The sequence below is a fragment of the Giraffa tippelskirchi genome, chromosome 9 (genome assembly GCF_054371585.1).
Source record: "Giraffa tippelskirchi isolate mGirTip1 chromosome 9, T2T-mGirTip1v1.2.pri, whole genome shotgun sequence".
NCBI lineage: Eukaryota > Metazoa > Chordata > Mammalia > Artiodactyla > Giraffidae > Giraffa > Giraffa tippelskirchi.
The window spans coordinates 144244215-144266135 of record NC_137283.1 but is presented as its reverse complement, the minus strand read 5'-3'; the positions used below and the strand labels follow the sequence as shown (position 1 = coordinate 144266135).

General features: G+C 41.2%; 1 protein-coding gene and 1 long non-coding RNA gene across 13 annotated transcripts in view; one reads left to right on the top strand and one right to left on the bottom strand.

The window, feature by feature from the left end:
• Positions 1–1115: 1115 nt before the first annotated feature.
• AIG1 (androgen induced 1) overlaps positions 1116–21921 on the bottom strand; it is a 257056-nt gene continuing 236250 nt past the window's right edge. For 6 of the 12 annotated variants that reach the window (XM_081531031.1, XM_081531032.1, XM_081531027.1 and 3 more), the window contains 2 exons: positions 7781–7944; positions 1116–1786 (listed from right to left, as the gene is read on the bottom strand). In XM_081531031.1, the coding sequence (XP_081387157.1) occupies positions 1749–1786; positions 7781–7944 (202 nt within the window). In that variant the 3' untranslated portion in view covers positions 1116–1748. Of the gene's footprint in view, positions 1787–6042; positions 6183–6841; positions 7169–7780; positions 7945–21921 lie in introns of those variants that run through there. The other 6 variants (XM_081531033.1, XM_081531034.1, XM_081531028.1 and 3 more) reach the window with 3 other exon arrangements.
• On the top strand, positions 3062–6662 carry LOC145522030 (uncharacterized). The gene is made up of 3 exons (XR_014065853.1): positions 3062–3209; positions 4024–4386; positions 6379–6662. It is a non-coding gene; the product is annotated as an uncharacterized LOC145522030 (long non-coding RNA).

Below are 21921 nucleotides of genomic sequence, written 5' to 3'. Positions count from 1 at the left end.
GTTGGAGAAGACTCTTGAGAGTCCCTTGGACTGCAAGGAGATCCAATCAATCCATCCTAAAAGAGATCAATCCTGGGTGTTCATTGGAAGGTCTGATGTTGAAGCTGAAACTCCAATACTTTGGGTACCTCATGCGAAGGGTTGATTCATTGGAAAAGACCCTAATGCTGGGTAGGATTGGGGGCGGGAGGAGAAGGGGACGACAGAGGATGAGATGGTTGGATGGCATCACCGACTCGATGGACATGGGTTTGGGTAGACTCCGGGAGTTGGTGATGGACAGAGAGGCCTGGCGTGCTGCAATTCATGGGGTCGCAAAGAGTCGGACACGACTGAGCGACTGAACTGAACTGACTGAACTGAAGAATTTGTTGCCATAGAAATTTATAACATATTTTTATAATTAAAAATTTGTTCTCATCTGTGCTTGTTTTGCCAAGTATTTTGTGTTTCCTTCTTTTCAGTTAACGTATCAGTAGTTTGCATATTTTAATCCTATTTGTATAGATGAGATACTGCATTTATTATTCAATGTACTTATCAGTTCCATTTTTTTTCTTGTTACCTTGCTTAATTTTTGCTTTTATTTTTATTCATTCATTGCTTATATTTCTCTAAGATTTAACGTGTTTTCTGCTACCTATTTGGCATGAGTATTATTTTAAAATCATTACGGTCAAAGATTTCTTAAGTTAGCTTTTTTTTCATGAGTTAGCTTTTTTCTTTTTTGGGTTTATCAGAAAGATCCACATTTTTAAAACAAACAAACAAAAATTATAGGAACTTGAGCTTCCCTGATGGCTCAGTGGATAAAGAATCCAAATCTCCTGCAACGCAGGAGACACAGGAGATGCAGGTTTGTTCCTGGATTGGGAAGATGCCCTGAAGAAGGAAATGGCAAGCCACTCCAGTATTCTTGCCTGGAAAATCCCATGGACAGAGGAGCCTGGTGGGTTAGAGTCCAAAGGGTCACAAATGGTCAGACACGACTGATGACTAAGCTCAGCAGAGGCTCAGTAAACCCATTTTTCGTAAAGTATTAATAATAGAAACAAAATAAGAAAAGAAACACCAGCGTTGCTAGGGTTTTGAGATGCACCATGTAGACATCGGGCTAGGGGTTACTTGCTGTTTATTAAAGTTATAGCTTGCATCTAGGAAATGGTCACAAGATTAAATCATGAGATCCAAATACACTCAGGGTTTTGACTAAATCAATGCGATTATTACTAATATTGCCTGTTTAAGGCAATCATGACATTATTGCAATAGGGACCATCTGTCCCGTTTCCTCCAGGCTTACACTTAGTTACTCAGTATAGGAAAAAAATAAATACACAAATGTTTTGCTTCACATCAGCCCCTTTGATTTTCACATAGTTTTCAACAAGAAACACAGTAGGATTCTTTTCTTCCTTGATTAAATGGAATTACAATGGCAAAAGTTAAAATCCGATGACCAATTTTAGTTGTAAAAACTAGAAGAGTCAAAAAAAAAAGATGCTATTATCAATAATGATTTTGGAAAGAATTCTTTAAAACACAATTGAGCGGAAGTTATTTTGGAAATATCCGTATTCTATTCTTACACATATTTCTCCATAAAAGGTGTTCCCTCCCCCGGGGCAGGGAGGCAGAGGCTGGGTCCACCATTTTCTCTGAAGCTTCCTCTCCTCCATCAGCGATGCCCAGGGGGTAATGAGTCTTCAATCGTAGCTCCATTCTGCTCTTCTGTTTAGACTTAGATCTCATTCCAATTTAGGTTTCTCTTTCTCCTCTTCCATACCTAGCGATACAGGCAAAGTACTTTATGTGGACATCAGATTCAGCAGGAGCAGGTTTAAAAGAACTCTCATCTCATCACACTTCTCCCCACCCACCCTTCGTCCATCCCTTTTTTCCTAGCTAAGAAGGAAAGTTGTTCACAACTTTCTCCAGAAATTTCCTCAGTGACCTCCCTCTCCTTCCTTCCCCCCAGATTGGGACATAACATCTCTGTGACACACCCAGCTCTTACGGCCTCTGGGAGTGAGGAACACAAGTTAGTTCTTGACTCGTTGAGTTTGCACAGAAATCCCCATCAGACTGCCTTGTAACCAGCTTCTAGTAACAGGAGGTGTGGCGTTGATGAGTTTCAAAGAGACCTCATTTATTTTTATTTTATTCATGACTCTTCCCAAGGCAAGGACTCTGGATTTTCAAGTCAAATCATTTTTTTTTTGTTTGTTTTGTTTTATTTTTATAAGCTCTCACAGAGAGCTTATTAGCCACAAGAACTATTTATTTCCAGACCCACGTGTACTTAAACTCGAGTTCTCCCTTTATTCAACCCAAGCCTGGTAGAACTATGTTTTTCTTCCTGAGAGACTCATACGTGCCGGACTGGTAAGACCTCGCCAGTTGTCTGTAATGAATAGTTAGTGATATTTCATTTTCCTGGAGGTGAACATGTTTAGGTCATTCTCATAAATTAAGGTTAAATCTGGCAAATGCTCCCCACTTTTTTTTCTTTTGCTTCTACTTAAACAGTTTTCTCCTAACATCAGATTCTTGGAGCCTTTTTGCTGGAACAAAAAACCCTAGCTATTGCAGGTTTTGTTGGTATTCTTTTTTTAAAAAAAATTAATTTATTTGGCTGCATCGAGTCTTAGTTGTGGCATGTAGGATCTTTTAGTTATGGCCTGTGGGATCCAGTTCCCTGACCAGGGATAGAACCCAGGCCCCCTGCATTGGGAGCATGGAGTCTTACTCGCTGAACCACCAGGCAAGTTCCTGGTATTCTTTTGAAAGTTCCAAGTTCTCTGAGGGCAGAGCCCACTATTTTGTTCCTGATTATATCCTGAGGACCTAACACAGTGTCTGTCTCATGGTAGGAGCTCAAGGAATCTTTATGAGATAAATTAGTGAACAATGACTACAGAGAAGGTCAAACTAGTGGAAAAGCAGTAGAAGGAAACCTGGAGGGTGATCACAATGGGGCTTGAGATAGGAGAGACACCCCCACCCCGTCTCCCAGCCCTCAGCTCCTAGCACCACCTGCTCGTGTGGTCAGGGTGGTAGCGACGGAATGCGGGTAACATGCTCAGAACAGGTGTCCCGAGACAGTCTTTAAGGTTTGGTTTTCATGACTAAGGAACTGGCAGAGATCTGTAACGCTTTTTCCAAAGTACTTCTCAGAAATCATATTAAGGAAAACTTCACGTTGAAGAGTAAGAACGTGTGAAGGGAGGAGGAGTAGGGCTGAGGGGGAGAAGGCAGGAGATGGCTTGGTTGTTGTTGGGTAACCAAGGCAAAGGCAGGAAAACACAACACAGATTCTGTTCAAAGAGTGCACATGATTTGGGTCCCGACTCTGTCCCATGCTCCCTCTCCTGTGGAGAAGCTAATAACTGCTTGCTTTTCTTTTCAAAGTCTCTTTCCTCCTAAGTGTTCTCCTGCAGATGGGTTGAGTTGGCAGCAACAGTGGAATCTTCAAAAGCGGGGGTGGAGAACAGGGGCTGTTCATTGACCCAGACGGGGAAAATGGCTCCCCACCTACTTTAGTTTTGGCAGCTTTGAGGTGGAGGGAAAAAATTAGACAGCTGTAAATAATATTTGGAAGAAGCAGAGGTATAATTTCCACACAACCAGCAGAAAGAAACCTGTCACGAAGCTGAGGCAGGATGTTCTGTCAGAAACGGCGCGGAAGAGCTGATTGACCTTGAGCGAGTCAGTCACATGTGGTTCCCCCAGGCTGGGAGAGGGGCCCTGAGAGCAGCGGGACCGACCCTGGAGGTCTGTGTGGGCCTGTGGGGGAATGAGTAGGACGGAAAACCGGTGGGGGTGAGGGGGACAAGGTGGAGGTTTGTCTCCCATGGGCCTGGCTCTGACCTCCTCTCCTTTCTCCTCTTGGCCTTCTTTCTTCTCCTTCACCCCAAACTTTCATTTTTGGACATCTTCATTTCTGGTTGTACAAATTTGACTTTAATAAGACTGGTCACCCCAGTCAGATGCACTGAAAAGAAAATTTTACCTTAAATACAGAATATTTCAGCTGTTCCAGGCTGTACTGTGTCCCCCCCTCAATATGTGGAAGTCCTAAAGCCCAGGACCTCAGAATGTGAGAGAAGGCCAAGCTTGTGTCTGGACAACCATCTGCTAAAGAGATGAGGCATGTGAGTCATGGATCCAATTTACCATTTCAGCAGAAGCCAGGAAAGACCTGTGGGGGACCCTCCTGTCTGATGATTTGGACCCCCATGAAATTACATGGGAGAATTTTGTATCAGCAGAAGCGCAGCCAGCCTGGACTGAAAGGGACAGAGACAAGATGAAATGAAGGATGAATAACTCTGAAGGTGGTTCAGGGCTTCACTCCTTCCTGTCCCAAGAGGGCTGCCTGAGAAGGTAGGGCCACACTCCCCTTCTGATGAGTCCTGAGGATACAGCATTCAGCCAAAGATTATTCCCAGGCCTTAAACTCTAATGGAATTTGTCCTGCTACTTTCAAACCTGGTTGAGAACTGCGACCCCCTTTTTCCTTATGATCTCCTTTTTGGAAAGGGGATACATGTTCTATGCCTGTTCTACTGCTGTGTTTTGAAAGTAGATAAATTTCTGTCTGATTTCACAGGTTCACAGCTAGACAGCAATTCTGCTTCAGGATGAATCATAACCCAGGTTTTACCCATACCTGACATAGATGATATTTAAGATGAGATTTTGGACTTTAAGAGTTGATGCTGGAAATACTTTGGAGGCTATTAGGAATGTATTTTGCATGAATGAAGGACATGAATTTTGGGGGGCAGAAAGTAGAATGTTATGGGCTGAGTTATGTCTCCCCAAACTTAAACCCTCATACCTCAGAATGTGATTCTATTTGTGGACAGAGTTTTTTCTAACATAAAATGAAGTTGTCAGGATGGCCCTAATCAAATATGGCCAATGTTTCTATAAAAAGGGGAAATCTGGAGACAGCCCATATAGGGGGAAATGCCATGTGAGCATGAAGACAGCCATCTCCAAGTCAAGGAGAGGGGCCTGGGACAGAGCCCTCCCTCACAGGCCTCAGAAGCAACCAAAGCTGTCAATACCTTGATTCTGGACTTCCGGCCTCCAGAACCATGGGATATTACATTTCTACTGCTTAAAATGAGCAGTCAGTGGTCCTTTGTTGCAGCTGCCCTAGCAAACCAATATAACATCCACAAAGCCACTTTTGAGTTATTAATGTTTTCTTTTGAAAAGAGCAAAATGTGTCATTGTTAATTTAGCCTGTTTTAAGGGATTTTTGTTCATAGTTCATATCAGTTTTGATCTATTTTGTTATTCTGTAAGCTAGATCCATGACTCTGAGTGAAGTTTCTGAGCTCTCCTGTGTCAGGGTTTCCAGTGGTGACATTCTGATGGTTCTCTAGACACAGTACTTGGATTGAATGGTGTTGACTCTGCAACCATCTATTGTGGTGGGTCACTTATTTCTGGGCTCAGCTGCCTCTTAGTTAAAAATAAGATTGGTTTAGATGATTTCTAATCTAATTTTAATTCTAAGATTCTGTAATAATACAATTTTTATTTTGAAGTTAAAGCCAACATAACCAAGTGGAGGAAGCTGAGCCATTAAAAATCCCTAATGACGGATCAAAGGAAGGGGGTTCAAATTTGGCATTCTTGCTCCTTGGGGGATTTTGTTTGGGGTGGAGTAAATGCAATCAGGATTGTAACACTGTACTTGATTGCACTCAATTCCTTCTAACACACACACACAGACACACAGACACGTGACTGCTTTTAATCAGTAATTTCAAATTCAACTACCTACAGAACCAGGCAGGTACTGTGAGGCAGCAAAATGGCCAGATAAGAACTAAGGGAAACTTAAGAGCCATCCAAAAGGGGGCAACTGATATCCAATTTGATTGTTGCCAGCAGAGAACAGTGAGCTTAGAGTTGCCAGATCTTAAAATACTTGATTAGCTGAGAAATCTGGACTTTATGTGAAATCTCCCAACTTTTAAATACCGCTTCAAAAACAAAAATTGTGTGTAGGCCTAACAAAACTTTTTGGCAGGTAAAATTTGGAGGAGGCCATCAGTTTGCAATGGCTTGCATAACCAAAAAAAGATGCCCACTTGACACAAAACATCTGCCTTTGGGGAATTAACTGGATGGTTCCATGTAGATAAAATTAATCTCTACATCTGAAATGAGTTACAAAATGTTAGTTGACCTTAACTTGTATCACTTAAGAAAATGGCACAAATTAAACTGGACAGATCATTAAAAAAAAAAAAAAAAAACCTTAGCTTCACTATTCATTTTTCATGTCTAACTCAAAGCTACTAAAGTGCAATATTCTATTAATCTAGACTGGCTTTTTTCTCTCCTGGTTTTCAGACCATCCTCTTTTAGAAGTGGTAGAACAATGAGCAAATGAAGATGGGAATCGATCTAACAGAGGAGAAGCTGGAGTCATAAGTACTTTCTGAATAACACAGATTGGACACATTAGCTTACATTTAAATATGGCCTCTCTCTCAAGAAGCTGAGAAAAGTTTATATTTTGTTCTCAAAATATTTTTGTAAGTTAACTAAATACTTTTATAAGTTATCTAACAGAGAAAGATTACAATTCCCATTGAACAGAGAAGAAAATTATTAAAAGATTAATTTCTGATCCACCAAGCTGTAGCCTGAACTGAATAAAAATATTTGGCACTTTTCCTAATAGAACACTGTCTAAAATCAAGCCAGCTGCTGAGAAAGGAAACCCTCAAATTCCTCTGGGCCATTTAACACTGGCCAACACCTTGACACATGCAATCTTAGAAGATCCACACACAAAAGAAGTCCAATTCAATAACATGCAATGACTGGGTTTTATTTGTCTAATTAGATCAGCGTTCTGGTATAGTATTTGGTACAAAGCAGGATGCCCAATGTTTGTGGAACAGGGATCATTTATAGGTGACGTCTACAATGTAGTGACTATATCAGAGGAGCTGCCCAGAGCTCTCTAAGATCCTCAAACCATCTTCCCTTTGGATGTATTTTCATGCAGGACTCAAATCACTACATACTGTGCTGTCACTTTTTCCACCTTCCCATTTTTATGTTATCTGACATAGACTTAGGACCAGTTTTGCACAGCTGGGGTAAGGTTACGTGTCTTGCCAAGATGGAGGCTCTGCCATAAACAGAAACAAAAGAGAAATCAAATCATAGGTTAAGAAGGTCTTTGCAGCCATGAAGTATTACCCTTTACGGCCTATTCTTCTTTGCCACCTTCAAGTCTTGAATATGACAGTCACTGGTGAATCATTCTTGCTGGAGGCACTCCTGCGCTGCCCAGAGTTTTAGCAGAACAGTGGCAAGACCTCTGGGCATCTACTGCACCCACGCAGATGATGACGCAAAAAGTGGAGATCTGGGTGATTTCTAATGAGACTGCTTGGTTACATTTAATAATTTACCTGTTTCATTGGGATTGGGGGGAGTCCTTTTAGCTAAGGCAGTCTTTTGTTAATCAGAATGAATTTCCTAAATTTTTTTTCGGCAAACACTACGTTTCTCCCTATAAAATTTTATAGACGTGCTTCTTTTCTTTTAGATCTGGATGTTTTACTAGCAAAAATGACACAGTGAGTAATAAACCGTTCAGGTAACTGCCAGCAGCTCTTAAATTAATATCGAAGTTATAAAAATGAAACTCTTCACAAGGGATCCTGTGCTACAGTGGAATTTTCCATCTGTCTCTGCAGCAGTTCTTTTGTTTTATGCCCCCCTGAACAATACTTACTTCTCTGTGTATCCCAGATATAGCTGTTCAGAACTTCTCCCAGCACGTACAAGAAGTTCATTAAGATGGTTGTAGACCCGAAGAAGAGGATTCTGGCTCCTGGGCCAATGTGCTCCAGGAAAGGGTACACCCACATCCCGGTTACATGATGCACCCAACACACCCTGCAGTGGAATTGGGAAGGAGACAGAGATAGAAGTTACTGACGTCAGATTTCAGAGCTGCTACTATGACAAATACAGACCCCCAACTCCAAACAGCGGTCAGCAATGTCAGTTGCACCTGATGCTCAGCACCTACAGAAACTTTGTTGTTGTTATTTGTTTTCTTTTACTTTTTATTCCAAAATACTGGGTTGGCCAAAAAGTTCACTCTGATTTTTCTATAAGATGTAACGGAAAAAACTGAATGAACATTTTGGCCAAGCCAAGAATGTTAGACTCATGGGAAGAGTTGTAAATATGGTACCAAGAGTTCCAGTATGCCCTTCCCTCACCTTCCCTGCATCTTAGCATCTTATCTAACCATAGGCTTCCTTGGTGGCTCATAGTAAAGAATCCACCTGCCAATGCAGGAGACTTTGGGTGGGTAAGATTCCCTGGAGAAGGAAATGGCAACCCACTCCAGTATTCTTGTCTGGGAAATCCTATGGACAGGGGAGCTGGTGGGCTACAGTCCACGAGGTCACAGAAGAGTCAGACATGACTTAGTGACTAAACAACAGGTAACTATGGTACAGTTGCTAAAAAGAAGTAACTGAACTGTAGACTTCATCTGAAACTCCCCAGTTTTCCCACCAGCGTCCTTTATTGGTCCAGGATCCCATGTTGTTTTCAGCGGTCGCGTCTCTTTAGTTTCCTCCAATCTTGCACTTTCCCATTCTCTCCTTGCCTCTCCTGACACTTGAAGGGTCTGGTCAAGTATCTGAAACTGTTATTTTTCTAAACACAGTTATATAATTGTCCTAATCTCTTCTTTATGTAATGAAACAATACAGCATTAGGCAACCACACTATCATAACACCTAGGTGAGAATGTTCCAGGAACCTTGCCATGCTGCCTTCCAACTAGGTACCAATAGGTACCCCATGTGCTGACAGAACCATCCAGTAACCTCGCTGACATCTGGCTTCCCACTACCTGATCTTTGGATCACTTTTTGTTTATCTTTTTTCACTCTGTTTTATGTAATCCTTGCTTGTAATTATTCTATTTGTGTTCTGGAGATATTTTAGGCTCACTGGGAATATATCATTAATCTCCATTGTTTTTAAAAGTTTAGTAAGAATATCTGCTTCATTGGTTTAGTCCTGACACAACTGCTGAAACAGTCTTGGGTTCGTTACTTTATCAACCGTTGTTAATTCTGAAGACTAAATAGGATACAAATTACTTTACTGCACGGGCAATAAAAATTACTTGAAACATTTATGTGTTTGGGGGTCATTTTCCGTATCATCAATGGCTTCACTCCCCTTTGCGCAGTTGATCTATGTGTATACTGCCTATCTATAAACCTCACCTGAGACAAGAAACCTGCCTTAACTTTAGAACTTGCAATCTCAATGATGGTAATATTACTCCCACCTCAAGGAAGTAAAAATTGGTTCTAGGAAGGTAGCAAAGAAATATTACTCTTTCAATGCATAAAGGAGAGATACATATATATACATACTGAACATCAACAGATATAGTTTATCTGTGGTATTAAAGTTTCATAGGCTCAGAAATTCCACTCTGAGTTATATATCTAAAGGAACTGAAGCAGGACACAAACAGATATTTGTACACCAATGTTTACAGCAGCATTATTCAACACAGTCAAAAGGTGGAAACATCCCAAGTGTCCATCAGCAGATTAATGGGTGAATAGAATGTTGTATACACACACAATGGAATATTACTCAGCTATAAAGGGGGATAAAATTTTGATGCGTGCTACAACATGGATGAACCTTGAAAACATAATGCTAAGTGAAATAATCCAGACACAGAAGGGCATGTATTGTATGATTTCATTTATATAAGAGACCAGAATAAGCAAATTTGTAGAGATGAAATGTATGACAGAGGTTACCAGGGACTAGGCGGGATGTGGAATAGGGAGGGAGATCATATATGGTACAGAGTTTAAGTTGGGGATAATGAAAATATTTTGGGTGTAGCTAGTGGTGACGACTGAGGTGACTTAGCAGCAGTAGTAGCAGTGGTGATGATTATGTAACATCACGAATGAATTCAGTGACACTCAATTGTACACCTATAGATGGTTAAAATGATAAGTATTATGTTGTGCATGCTTGCTTAGTCATGTCTGACTCTTTGTGACCCCATGGACTGCTGCCCGCCAAGCTCCTCTGTCCATGGAATTCTCTAGGCAAGCATACTGGACTGGATTGCCATTCCCTTCTCCAGGGGGTCTTCCCAACCCAGGGATCAAACCCATGTCTCTTGCACTGGAGGCAGATTCTTTACTGTCTGAGCCACCAGGGAAGCCTATCATCCTCATCTACTGAGGTAAAAATCAGAGTTTTTGAATAAAATGAGGATATGTCAGAACTGACAATGGAAATGTAAAGTTCTTCAGCTAGGGAAGTGGAGAGCTATTTTGAGAACGGTGCTCTGATATGTAAGTCACTTTACCTTATTCAACCACCCTATGAGGTAGAATCATCCCCTTTTTACAAACAAAGAAAGAGACTGGATTAAACAACTTGTCTTTAAAAGTGGCAAACCCAGGAAAGGTATGTACATCTGATTTCTTTTCTCCTGCGTGGACTTGCTTCCCTGTATGAACTATTCAAAACTGTCTCCAAAGGAAGAGAGAGTTTTCTTTTTTTTAAAGTTGTTTTGACTTAGTAGGTCATCATACCATCTCAGATATAGAAGTCCTGTTATGTGGGGTTTCACCTGAATTGGTGTGAACGATGCAGACACTTGTCTTAACAGGTTGTGTGCTTTCACCATTTGTTTCCTTGATATAATCAGGGCTCATTTTTTCTGCACAAAAGTGACTCACAACCTTGCTCATCTGTTGGTGGAGAGTTCTCAGTTCTTGTTGACTTTCCATTTCTATCTCATTTTAAGGCCTTCTTGTTTTAGTGCCCGAATAGCTTCTGCTTAAGGTAATGATGCCAATTTGAATTTTAGTCCAAACAAATTGATGACAATAGTTTGTGTGTGTGCGAGAGAGAGAGAGCGCGAGTGTGTGCCTGTGCATACATATATATGCACATGCTGTAGTATCACAAGACTTCTGGAATTGACTATTAAATATCCCTCCAATTTCATTCACTTGAATGTGCAATTAAGAATGACATTTGTTAATGCCTCCTATTTGAACTGTGTTGCACACCAGGGATACAGAAGCAAACGAGGCAAAGGTGATTCTTGTCCCCATGCAGTACAGTCTAACGAGGAATAGAGATACTCATGGAACAATGACAAGTGTAGTCAGAATTAGGGTAAGTGGAGGAGTGTCATGGGTGCCCAGGGATCATTCTCTGCTTTTTTGTGAACCTTACAGTTACCATTAGGCTTTTTTTCTCTTATGTATTCACCTTTCTTTCAAACCAATTTTTTCATAGCTGATGAATACGCTCAAATGCTTTCCATTCAAACACAATCAAAAAGTTTCCATCAGCTTCATAAATACTGCTCTGTATCTTTCCATCTTGTCAAAGACAATCTTCTCCACTGAGTTTACATTCATTGATTCCAGCTCTGTGCTTTGCACTCTTCTTTCATCAACAGTCTGGCTTCTTTTCTTGATCCTCCACCAAAATATACTGGTTCTTTGACCTCAGTTTCTCCTGTTTGCTCTCTATGTTTCTGACTGCTCTTCTTGGGTTCCTTTCTAAGTTTACTCTTTACTCCAGCAATTCAATGTTGAATTTCCTTAAGGATTGGTTTTTAAACCTTCCTCTCATATTATGTCTTCTTGGCTGATGAGTTCTTTCATGTTCAATGCTGCATGTCTACTACCTATACAGGTACTCCACAAATCTATGGAGTCTAGAAGAGGTTTCTCCTCTGTTCCGGAAGAGTTTATCAAACAGTCCTCAAAACATCTCATTTTACATATCTTAAAGCTACCTCGAAATCTATTTAGCTACAGCCAAAGTCATGTTTTTTTCCCAACAAACCTGGTCCTTTTCTGGTATCCCCTTCTGTGAATGGCACTATCCCTCATTCAGGTTTGTAACTCAAGCCTGGGGGTCATCTTTGCTGTGTCCATCTCTTTCACCACATATAGTCAGTCCATTACCTTGTCTTGTCAAGGTTATCTCACACATCTCTCTACTATATCTCCATGACCAACATCTGAATTTGTGTTATGCTCATCTCTGTCTGGAGTGGTGTAATAGTTTCTAATTTGTCTCCATATCTACTTTTGCCTCCTTCCAATTTATCCTCACAATTGCCATAGTGAGTGTTTCAAACCAGAAATCTGAATACATTGCATCCCTGCTTCAAACACATCAATGGCCTTCCAGTGCTAATTTTTTAAAGACTTCGGTTTTTAACGAAGTCTAGAGTGCCCTTCATAGAGCTGGCTTCTACCTGTCTCATACCCCCACCTCCTACCCTGCTTCTTTTATGCTCGCTTTCATTTGGTTCCTTGGTTTTACCGTGTTCCCTCATGCCATGTGGATTTACACGTGCTTCTATTTCTGTCTACTGTGTTAGTTATCTGCCCCTTAGACTCATTGTTATATTTCTCCTCTGTATCTTATCTCAACTTTATAACTAACTAGCCATCATGCAGGAAAGTTTTCCTTGATCTACTAGAATAGGTCAGATTTTATTCATTCTTATAGAACCATGAATCTCTTTTATTTTTAAGCTCTTCTTTTATTAGTATTTAAATCTGAATATCTTTATTTGCATAACATTTCTTCCCCTCTAGCACATCTGACTTCTGTGAAGTGAGGGACTGTTTCTATTGATTCATATCATTACATCCTCAGCACTTACCATAATGCCTGACACATTGTTGGAAAAGGACTAACTGAATAACGTAGCACTGAAGCTGTGATGGGAAGGATGAGTAACAGTTAGCTGAACAAAGATGGGAGACAAGAACCTTCTAGCCAAATGGAACAGTATGTTCAAAGTCATGAAAACAAGAGAGAACTCCCAGATGTTCAAGAAGAAACCATTCTTATTGAAATCAAAGAAAGGGGCATAAGGAGCAGGCAGTTGCCAAACCGTGGGTGGTTTTTTAAGCCAAGGTGAGAATTGTGGACTCTGTCCTAGTGTGGACAACAGGAAGTCTTTGAAGGGTATTAAATAAATGTGAAACAGATCAGATCAGCCTGGAAAGCAACTATATCAGAAATGGTGGTAGCCAGAACTTGAGTGGTAGCATTGGGAATGAAACTCAGTTAGTAGAGTTAAGAGCTATTTAGACCAGTGTCCCTCAAAAACGGTAGCATAAGCAGTTGCATACTGTATATGGTCAGGAGAGCAGGTCCTTTAGGATGTTTGCAAGCTTGTCAGCTGGTGGCTTAAATTCAACCACGGTGGGAGTATTTATACTGAAAACTGCCAAATGCTACACATCAGGGTCCCCTTCGCTCGCCTCCAGAAGAGCTGGTTGTTAAACACTTGCCAGTAACCCACTAGTTACCAGCATTTTAAAAAGCAACAATAGAAGAAAATATAACAGAAAATATTAGAAAGTTAGGCATATAATGATGATGAAAATTGTTTTGTGAAACTTCTGTTCAATTTGTGTGTGTGTGTGTGTGTCTATGGTGAGTGTGTGCCTCTGCATGCTGGTTGGGTCATGATGCAAAAGATGTTTCCTTTATTTATAGTAAGATTAGTTTGAAAGGCACTGATATAGGGAATAGAATTAAGAGAACTTGGTGATGGATTAGATTTAGGCAATGAGGGAACTGAGATGAGTTAAGGATTAATCATAGATTCCTGGCTTGATTAAATGGGTGGAGAGTACTGCCATTCCCGGAGATAGGGAATGCTGTCAGGGAGCTAGTCTGAGGGGACAGTGAGTTCAGTTTGGGTACGTTGAGTCTGAGGCATCTGTAAGACATCCAAGTGGAGATATCCTGAAGGCAGTTACAGGGGTTTGGACTGCAGAGAAAGGACTGATGTGGCAATACAGATATTGGGTTCACTGGCAAAAAGATGGTGGTTGAGACTATCAGAACAGATGAAGGCAGAATACACAGTATGACGGAAGTAAGTCCATAAGAGAGTTCTGAAAAGGGTCAGGATTTAACCGGTAGTTTGAGGAGGATTCAGCTAAAAAGGATACCAGAAACAGGTAAGCTAGAGACATGGAAGAAAGACAGAAGTGTAGTGTCTTGAAGTCAATGGACAGGCGGTTCTAGAGTAGTTATTGTTCAGTTGCTAAGCTGTGTCCAATTCTTTGTGACCCCATGGACTGCAGCATGCCAGGCTTCCCTGTCCTTCACTATCTCCTGGAACTTGCTCAAACTCATGTCGATTGAGTAAGTGATGCCATCCAACTATCTTAGTCTCTGTCGCCCCCTTCTCCTCCTGCCCTCAATCTTTCTCAGTAACAGGCTCTTTCTAATGGGTTTTTTCTTTGCATCAGGTGGCCAAAGTATTGGAGTTTCAGCATCAGTCCTTCCAATGAATATTCAGGGTTGCTTTCCTTTAGGATTGACTGGATTGATCTCCTTGCTGTCCAAGGGACTTGCAAGAGTCTCTTCCAACTCCACAGCTCAAAAGGATCAGTGCTTCAGCACTCAGTCTTCTTTGGAGAAGGAAATGGCAACCCACTCCAGTATTCTCGCCTGAAAAACCCTGAGAGGGTCAAGAAGCAGATACCCACCTGAGCAGTTTAGCCTGTATGTCAGCACTCCCTGAGTGCTCTGAAGACTAGGATACAATGAATGGGAACAGCTAGTAATGTGCTCAGAAGCAAAAAAATGACCCCACTTTGAAATTTCTGCATAAATCTTTTTTTTCTTTTTTTCCCCCCATTGACTATAAAAGCAACTCAAGTTCAGTGTAGAAAATATGTGAGATATAGACATTTTACAAGAAGTAAGATAAATCAGTTTTGGTGAAGCTTTATCCCCTGGAGATGGAAATGCAACCTTCCAGTATTCTTGCCTGGGAAATCCCATGGACAGAGGAGCCTGGCTGGCTATAGTCCATGCAGTCACAAAGAGCTGGACACGACTTAGAGACTGAACAACAACAACAATAACATAAGACCGAGTCTCTTAAAAAACTCAGAAATTGAATTTTTACAATTTCTCCCAAGGAGAGAAAAGCCACTGCAGGGATAAACACTTCCTTCAGAGAAGGTTTTGCCTTACCCCTTAAGAAAGAGTCATATCACACATGCAGTTAGCCTAGTGAAATTTACGACTGCTCTGCAGGCAATGAGCATGCACCCGAAGGTGGGGTGAGACAAAGGATGTGCATTAGCTTTTTGCCCAGTGGGTTTCTGTGCATCTCATATGGTACCTCCAACCTGATGCTTCTGAAGGACTTTTCAAGGGCAGTTTTGACCTTTGGCTCAAATGCTGACTTTAGATCTAGCCTTCTCTTTAGACCTATCTTATATGAGGGTCATTCTAAAGGCCCTTTGGATATCTCCTGAGTATTGACTGCATGGAGACTGGTTCCTGCTACATTTCTGAGAATCTAGATTTCTCAGGTGTTCTGGAGTTTGTGTATTCATTTATCCAACAAAGATTTCTTGAGTCTCTACTGTGTGCCAGGTGGGGTGAGCAGTCACGAGGGTGCAAAGGTGTGCTCTTGAGGAGATCAGTGTGGAATGGGTGTCGAATTTCCCACTGAAAAGGCTGCAGGTTCCAGAGAACATGACAAAGGACATTTGTTTAGGTGAGAACAGGGCTCTGAAAATGGGGCTCAAAAAACTCTCCTTGGTGATGTGTATGGTAGTGCTAGAGAATTCATGCATCAATTCACAGGCAAATGCCAAATGGAGGCATCTCATTCCAGCAGTGTGGAAGCATCCTCTAACTCAGTTAACAGAGAAAATTTTAGATGCTAGAGATATAATTAGATAATTCTTCATTTAGTGTGGGTTTAAAAGAGCATTCTTAAGAGCATTCTTTTAAGGTAAAATCAAAATTTAAGATTCATCAAAGTCTTTTCAATTTTGTCATCAGAGCTAGCCTAAATTTACAGAATGTATCCCTACATGGGGTTTCCCTGGTGCCTCAGTGGTAAAGAATCTGCCTGACAATACAGAAGATGTGCGTTCAATCTCTGGGTGGGGAAGATCCCCTGGAGAAGGGAATGGCAACCCACTCCAGTATTCTTGCCTGGAGAATCCCAAGGATAAGGGAGCCTGATGGGCTATAGTCCATTGGGTTGCAAGAGAAACAGACATGACTGAGTGAGTAAGCAACAACAACAACAACAACAACAACAACAATCTCTACATGGGGCAAGCTTTATGGGTGCAGTCACACGGGGACCTGTGCTCAGAAGGGCCACACAGTGGGCTTAAGGCTCTGCTGTTACCATCTTGAAATTCATAATAATTTTTGAACAAGGAGCTCCACGCTTTTATTTTGTTCTGGGCTCCACAAATTATATAGCAGGTCCTGTCTATGCAGTTGTGTCATCGATGTGCATGCGTGCTAAGTTGCTTCAGTGGTGTCCAACTCTTTGCCACCCTATGGACTGGAGCCCGCCAGACTCCTCTGTCCATGGGATTCTCCAGTCAAGAATACTGGAGTGGGTTGTCATGCCCTCCTCCAGGGCACCTTCCTGACCCAGGGATGAATTCTACATCTCGTGTCTTCTGCACTGGCAGGCGGGTTCTTTACCACTAGCACTACCTGGGAAGCCCTGTGTCATCTATACTGCAGATCAACATCCAGTTCATCCACATGGGTGTTAGGTCACCTTGGACATTATTGACAGTATTGCTCCTTTAGTGATGTGGTCATCAGATAACATAAAGTTCTCAGAACAGTCAACTTAGGTTAGACAAAAAAACAAGCAAACAAAACAAACAAGAAAGCTTTCCACTGCTTCTCATTAGGCAGGGATGTATAATATTTTCCTGTACTTCTCATACACAAAGATGTTTTCAAGGTTACTTAGTCCCTCCACCCATCTCTAGGGAAAGAGGCAAATTGTGCGTGTCTCCCAAAATGAATTCCTCTAATGAGGTAATGAGAGGGTGTGCTTTCTTCCTGATTTTAAATGACAAATATCAGAGTAACTTATCCACAAAGGCAGTCCAATAATCTACTTCAGAATATTCCTCCCATACACAGTCCTGGCACACATGTAAACTGGTTTCAAATGACTGGCTTCCTCTGAGTCCCACACTCAATAGCCTACCTGGTCTTATGGTGATGTTTCCCTGGAGAGAATTCAATGTGAATTTCTCTTGATGAAATTCATGAGTAGTTTTGCGTAACTTTAATCATTTGGATCTTCTCAAAGCATCAGGGTGCCAAACATCAAGTTGACATGTTTCTGAATACTGTAGGGAACATGTGTTTTTTTTCTGGAGGGAGGCGGGGAGTGTGGTCAGCAAGGGATTGTTGTGGCCCAAGCAATCATCAGAATTGGCTATGGGAGTGAGAAACTCGTGCATTTAAACTGCTGCCTCTGGAAAAGGAGGAGGAAGAACATCCTAAATCCCACAACCGAAAAGCATAGGTTTCCAGATTTTGCAGAAGTGATCTCTAGTGTCTCTCTAGCACATTTCATGCATCTCCCTTTACTAGATTCTTGTTTTTAGGATTACAGACAATGTTCGGGTTATCCCTGCCATGATTACGTCTTCTTTAATCCCATGACCTCTTTGGACCGCCAGTCTGTCTAATTGCCAACCTTCTTTAATAAACAGCAACGCTTCCAGACATTTCTTTTTCCCTAAAGAATATCTTTTTACATTTCTTCTAGGTCAGGTTTGCAGACAATGAATTCCTTTAGTTTTTTTTTTTTTTTTTTTGGTCTGAGAAAATTTTTATTCTTCCTTTATATTTGAAGGATAATTTTGCTGGATAAAGAATTGTAGGTTGATGGTTTTTCCTTTCAACAGTTTGTAAACTAAATTAACTCTAAATGAAGCACTAGAAACTATAGATAGGACTTCCCTGGTGGTCTAGTGGTTAAGAATCCACCTGCCAATGCAGGGGACACGGGTTCGATCCCTGGTCTGGGAAGATGCCACATGCCTCGGAGCAACTAAACCTGTGCACCACAACTACTGAGCCTGTGCTCTAGGCTTCCAGAGCCACGAGTACTGAGCCCATGCAACTAGAGCCAGTGAGCTGCAACAAGAGAAGCCACTGCCATGAGAAGCCGGAGCACCACAACTAGAGAGTAGCCCCTGCTCTTTGCAGTCAGAGAAAGTCTATGCACAGCAATGGAGACCCAGTACAGTCAAAAATAAATAAATAAATAAATTTGAAAAAGGAACTATAGATAAATGAACACTGACCTCAACATTTCTTCTATTACAAGACCTTAACTGCCTGCCCCAGCTGCTTCTCCTGCTGGTGTTCAGTGAGTTCCCCACTCTCCAGTCCTGCTGACTTGGACTCTCTCCCTTGAACTCACTCTGGTCTGTCCATTGGGAAAGCCCAATGGACATCTCTTCTATCATCCATCCAACTTTGAAGGTCAAAGGATGCCTCCCAACAACTTCAAGCTGGAAACCTTCAGTCCTTGACTGAGTTTAAATTTCTTCTATCTTGATCCTGGGTCCTTTCCATTTCTGTCTTACCAGCTACACTCTTTATTTCCTAGTAATTCCTGCTCTCCATCTATCTCACTGGAGTTTTCTTTTTAAAGTATTTGAAAACATATTTAATATCCAACATAATTTTAATGCCTCCACGTATGTTACACTTAGCTGAGCCATTTATGATGAAGACGAGAACTACAAGAGAAAGTCTTACAATGCACTGTGGAGATTTCATGGATTAAAGCAGATAAAATTGAAGCATTGAAGTCTTACCAGTTCATAAACGTTTTTGGATCTCCTAGCCTCTGGGAAGGAGAAAAGTAAGTTAAATTAAAAGTTACAGTCTTTATTCTCTCCTGAGTTAGTGGCAGAAATGATGTCTGAGGAGGACTGGATAGAAAAATAATGGTAAGGCATAGTAAATTCTGCTTGAATGACTGAGGACCAGTTGACTTCTCTGGGGGTCTCTGTCAGAACAAGCCAGGCTGCATCACAGAGCTCCCTTGCTGCTGTGAGCTCCAATAACTGATTCACAACCAATGAGAATGACACTTCCCAGTAACATCTATTTTTCAACAACAGAGACAATGGGAAAATCCAGGTGTTGAGTCCCTACGAAGATGAATACCTACACAAATGCAGCAAAAATCTGAAAGCGATTTTCTTTCCTCAGTGTTATGCTTTATGTGTTAATTTTTTCATGTTTATTCCAATTTCCAACACAACATCAACTTAATAGTGAGGGTATTAGTACAGATATATGTCAGTGAAGTATACTTTTTAATGAAAAATTTGGGGGAATTAAAAGATAATTGCTTTAAAAAAAAGTTGATATTTTTACTTCCCTAGTTTCACATTGCACTCTTTTTAGGCACAATCATGAACTTGTCTTCGGTAAGATTCAGTGATGACTATCCTAGTCATCACTTCAGCTCTATTTGTCTCTAGAGCAATGATATGTGGCCACTGAAGGTCATTAATAGGGCAAAGTCCCGCTTCTTGGACAGCTGCTTAAAAGAAACCCCGAGTGGACGGCTTGTTCTCCTTGGGTATCACACCCAAAGACCAGCTTCCTGCTCTGCCAGCATTATCAATATTCTATTTCTTTTCATTAAGCAGTGACACAGTGAGTATCTGGTTACTGTCTATATTACAAATGGGAATAACAAAAGAAAGACTGCTACCATGGAAACCCACCTGATGGCCTTTGTGGTGAGCTCCTTGCTACTTGAATACAAGCAAACGCCACACAATAAAGGGCTGATCAACATTTAGGCATAGAGCTTCTATGCAAGAGCACTGATTATTAAGTTTAATGAATGCCTTGAACATTGCAATCCAAGGCAGCATTATTCTTGTCCAACCTCATTATTAGAAAAGCACAGGGGAACCTGCATTAAGATATACTTTGGATTGCAAAGCAGGAGTCAATTTAAGACCATCTCCCACTACTTGTCTCTTGTAAAAACAAGCTACAGAGTTTAAAGATGCATGTACTCAGAAATAAACTATTAAAAGCAAACTAAGAAGCTGGATTGTTGCCAGCTATATTTCAATAGATCAATCTCACTTAATTTGTATGTGTCAGACATTGCTTCCTCAAAGGAAATTAATTCAAAGGCTCTGAGCATACAGTGTTTTAAAGGTAGCTGTAATATATATGAGTAGATAAATTTTTTTAAAGTTCAAGATTTCTTTCTAGTTCATATTTATTATTTTTGGCTGTACTGGGTCTTTTTTTGCTGCACACAGGCTTTTTCTAGTTGCAGCAAGTGAGGGCTACTCTCTAGTTGTGATGCATGGAAGTCTCATTGTTGTGGCTTCTCTTGTTGTGGCTTCTCTTGTTGTGGAGCACAGGTTTTAGGTGAGTAGGCTTCAGTAACTACAGCAGGCAGGCCCTAGACCTTGGGCTCAGTAGTTGTCACATGTGCCCAGCTGCCCTGAGGCCTGTGGAATTCTCCCAGAACGGGGATCGAACCTGTCTCACCCACATTGGCAGGTGGACTCCCAACCACTGGACAACCAGGGAAGTCCTTGGGTAGATATTTTAAAGATGGGTTTATTTCGCTAAGTTCAGGGAACTCCTATTAACTCAATATGCTAGTAAAATTCTTTTATTTTCCATTACTAAAAGAAAAAAATAGTATCTTGGAGGGAGTGTATGTAGTGAAGGGCTTCCCAGGTAGCACAGTGGTAAAGAATCCACCTGCCAATGCAGAAGACACAAGAGACACAGGTTTGATCCCTGGGTTGGGAAGATCTCCTGGAGTAGGAAATGACAACCCACTCCAGTATTCTTGCCTGAAGAATCCCATGGACAAAGAAGCCTGGTGGGCTACAGTCCAGGGGTCACAAAGAGCTGGACACGACTAAGTGGCCGTGTGTGAGCATAATAGTGAAAGTTTAACTGAGTTAACCAAAGGAATACAAAATTTGAGTTAACAGAATTGATGGTAGTTGTGGGGGAGCATATCACTAGTAGTTTTCTTTTTCTAGTTTTTATTTGGCTGCACTGCACAGCTTGCCCGATCTTAGGTCCCCTACCAGGGACTTTCCTGGGCCCGGGCAGTGAAAGCACTGAGTCTTAACCACTAGATCACCAGGGAATTCCCAGTATTTTTTTGAAAAAAGCACTTTCACTCCTCCAGTGTCAATTAAGAGTATAGTACTCTATAATGCTAGATTACATTTGAAATCCCAGCTAGTTTCCTATTCTTTTTACGTGTTTCCACCAGAGAGAATAGCTTCTTGCCACTTTTGATTTATATTCTAGAAACCTTTATTCAAGAATGGACTACCAAATGTGGACAGAAAGAAAATGGGAGAATTGGCGGGCTAATACTGCCAGAAAATTTATTTTCAGCTTTGATGGAAGGCTTGTTCAGAAACATAAATAAATATTAGTCACTCTAGTTCTCGCTTATTAAGAGTGTGAAAATTTATCTCTGAGGAACTGCAACCACCAGTGTGTTGGGAAGACAGGCACATTACTATCCTGCCCAGGTTCTCAGCCTCTTTGACCCTCGTGGGTTCATGGTTTTGCACGTATGCATTACTCATTCATTCATTTATTCCTACAAATGAGCCCTGATTAGGCACATGTATGGAAAGGGCTGGAAAGTGGCACCATCAGCAACCTAGAGTGTCAGAGATGGCTTCCTGGAGGAAGTGACGTCTGATCTGAGACTCAAAGATAATAGTTTTGTATCAATCTTGTATCTTCTGAATTTTATAACATTGTAATCTGTTTATTAAAAATTTTTTAAAAAGATAGAATGGATGACCGAGTGAAGCCTGGAAGAAAATGGTCCCCAGGGAGAGAATGTTGCGAATGCCAGAGGTGAGAGAGACCAAAGGAGGTTCAGTTCAGTTCATTTCAGTCGCTCAGTCATGTCCAACTCTTTGCAACCCCATGAATCGCAGCACACCAGGCCTCCCTGTCCATCACCAACTC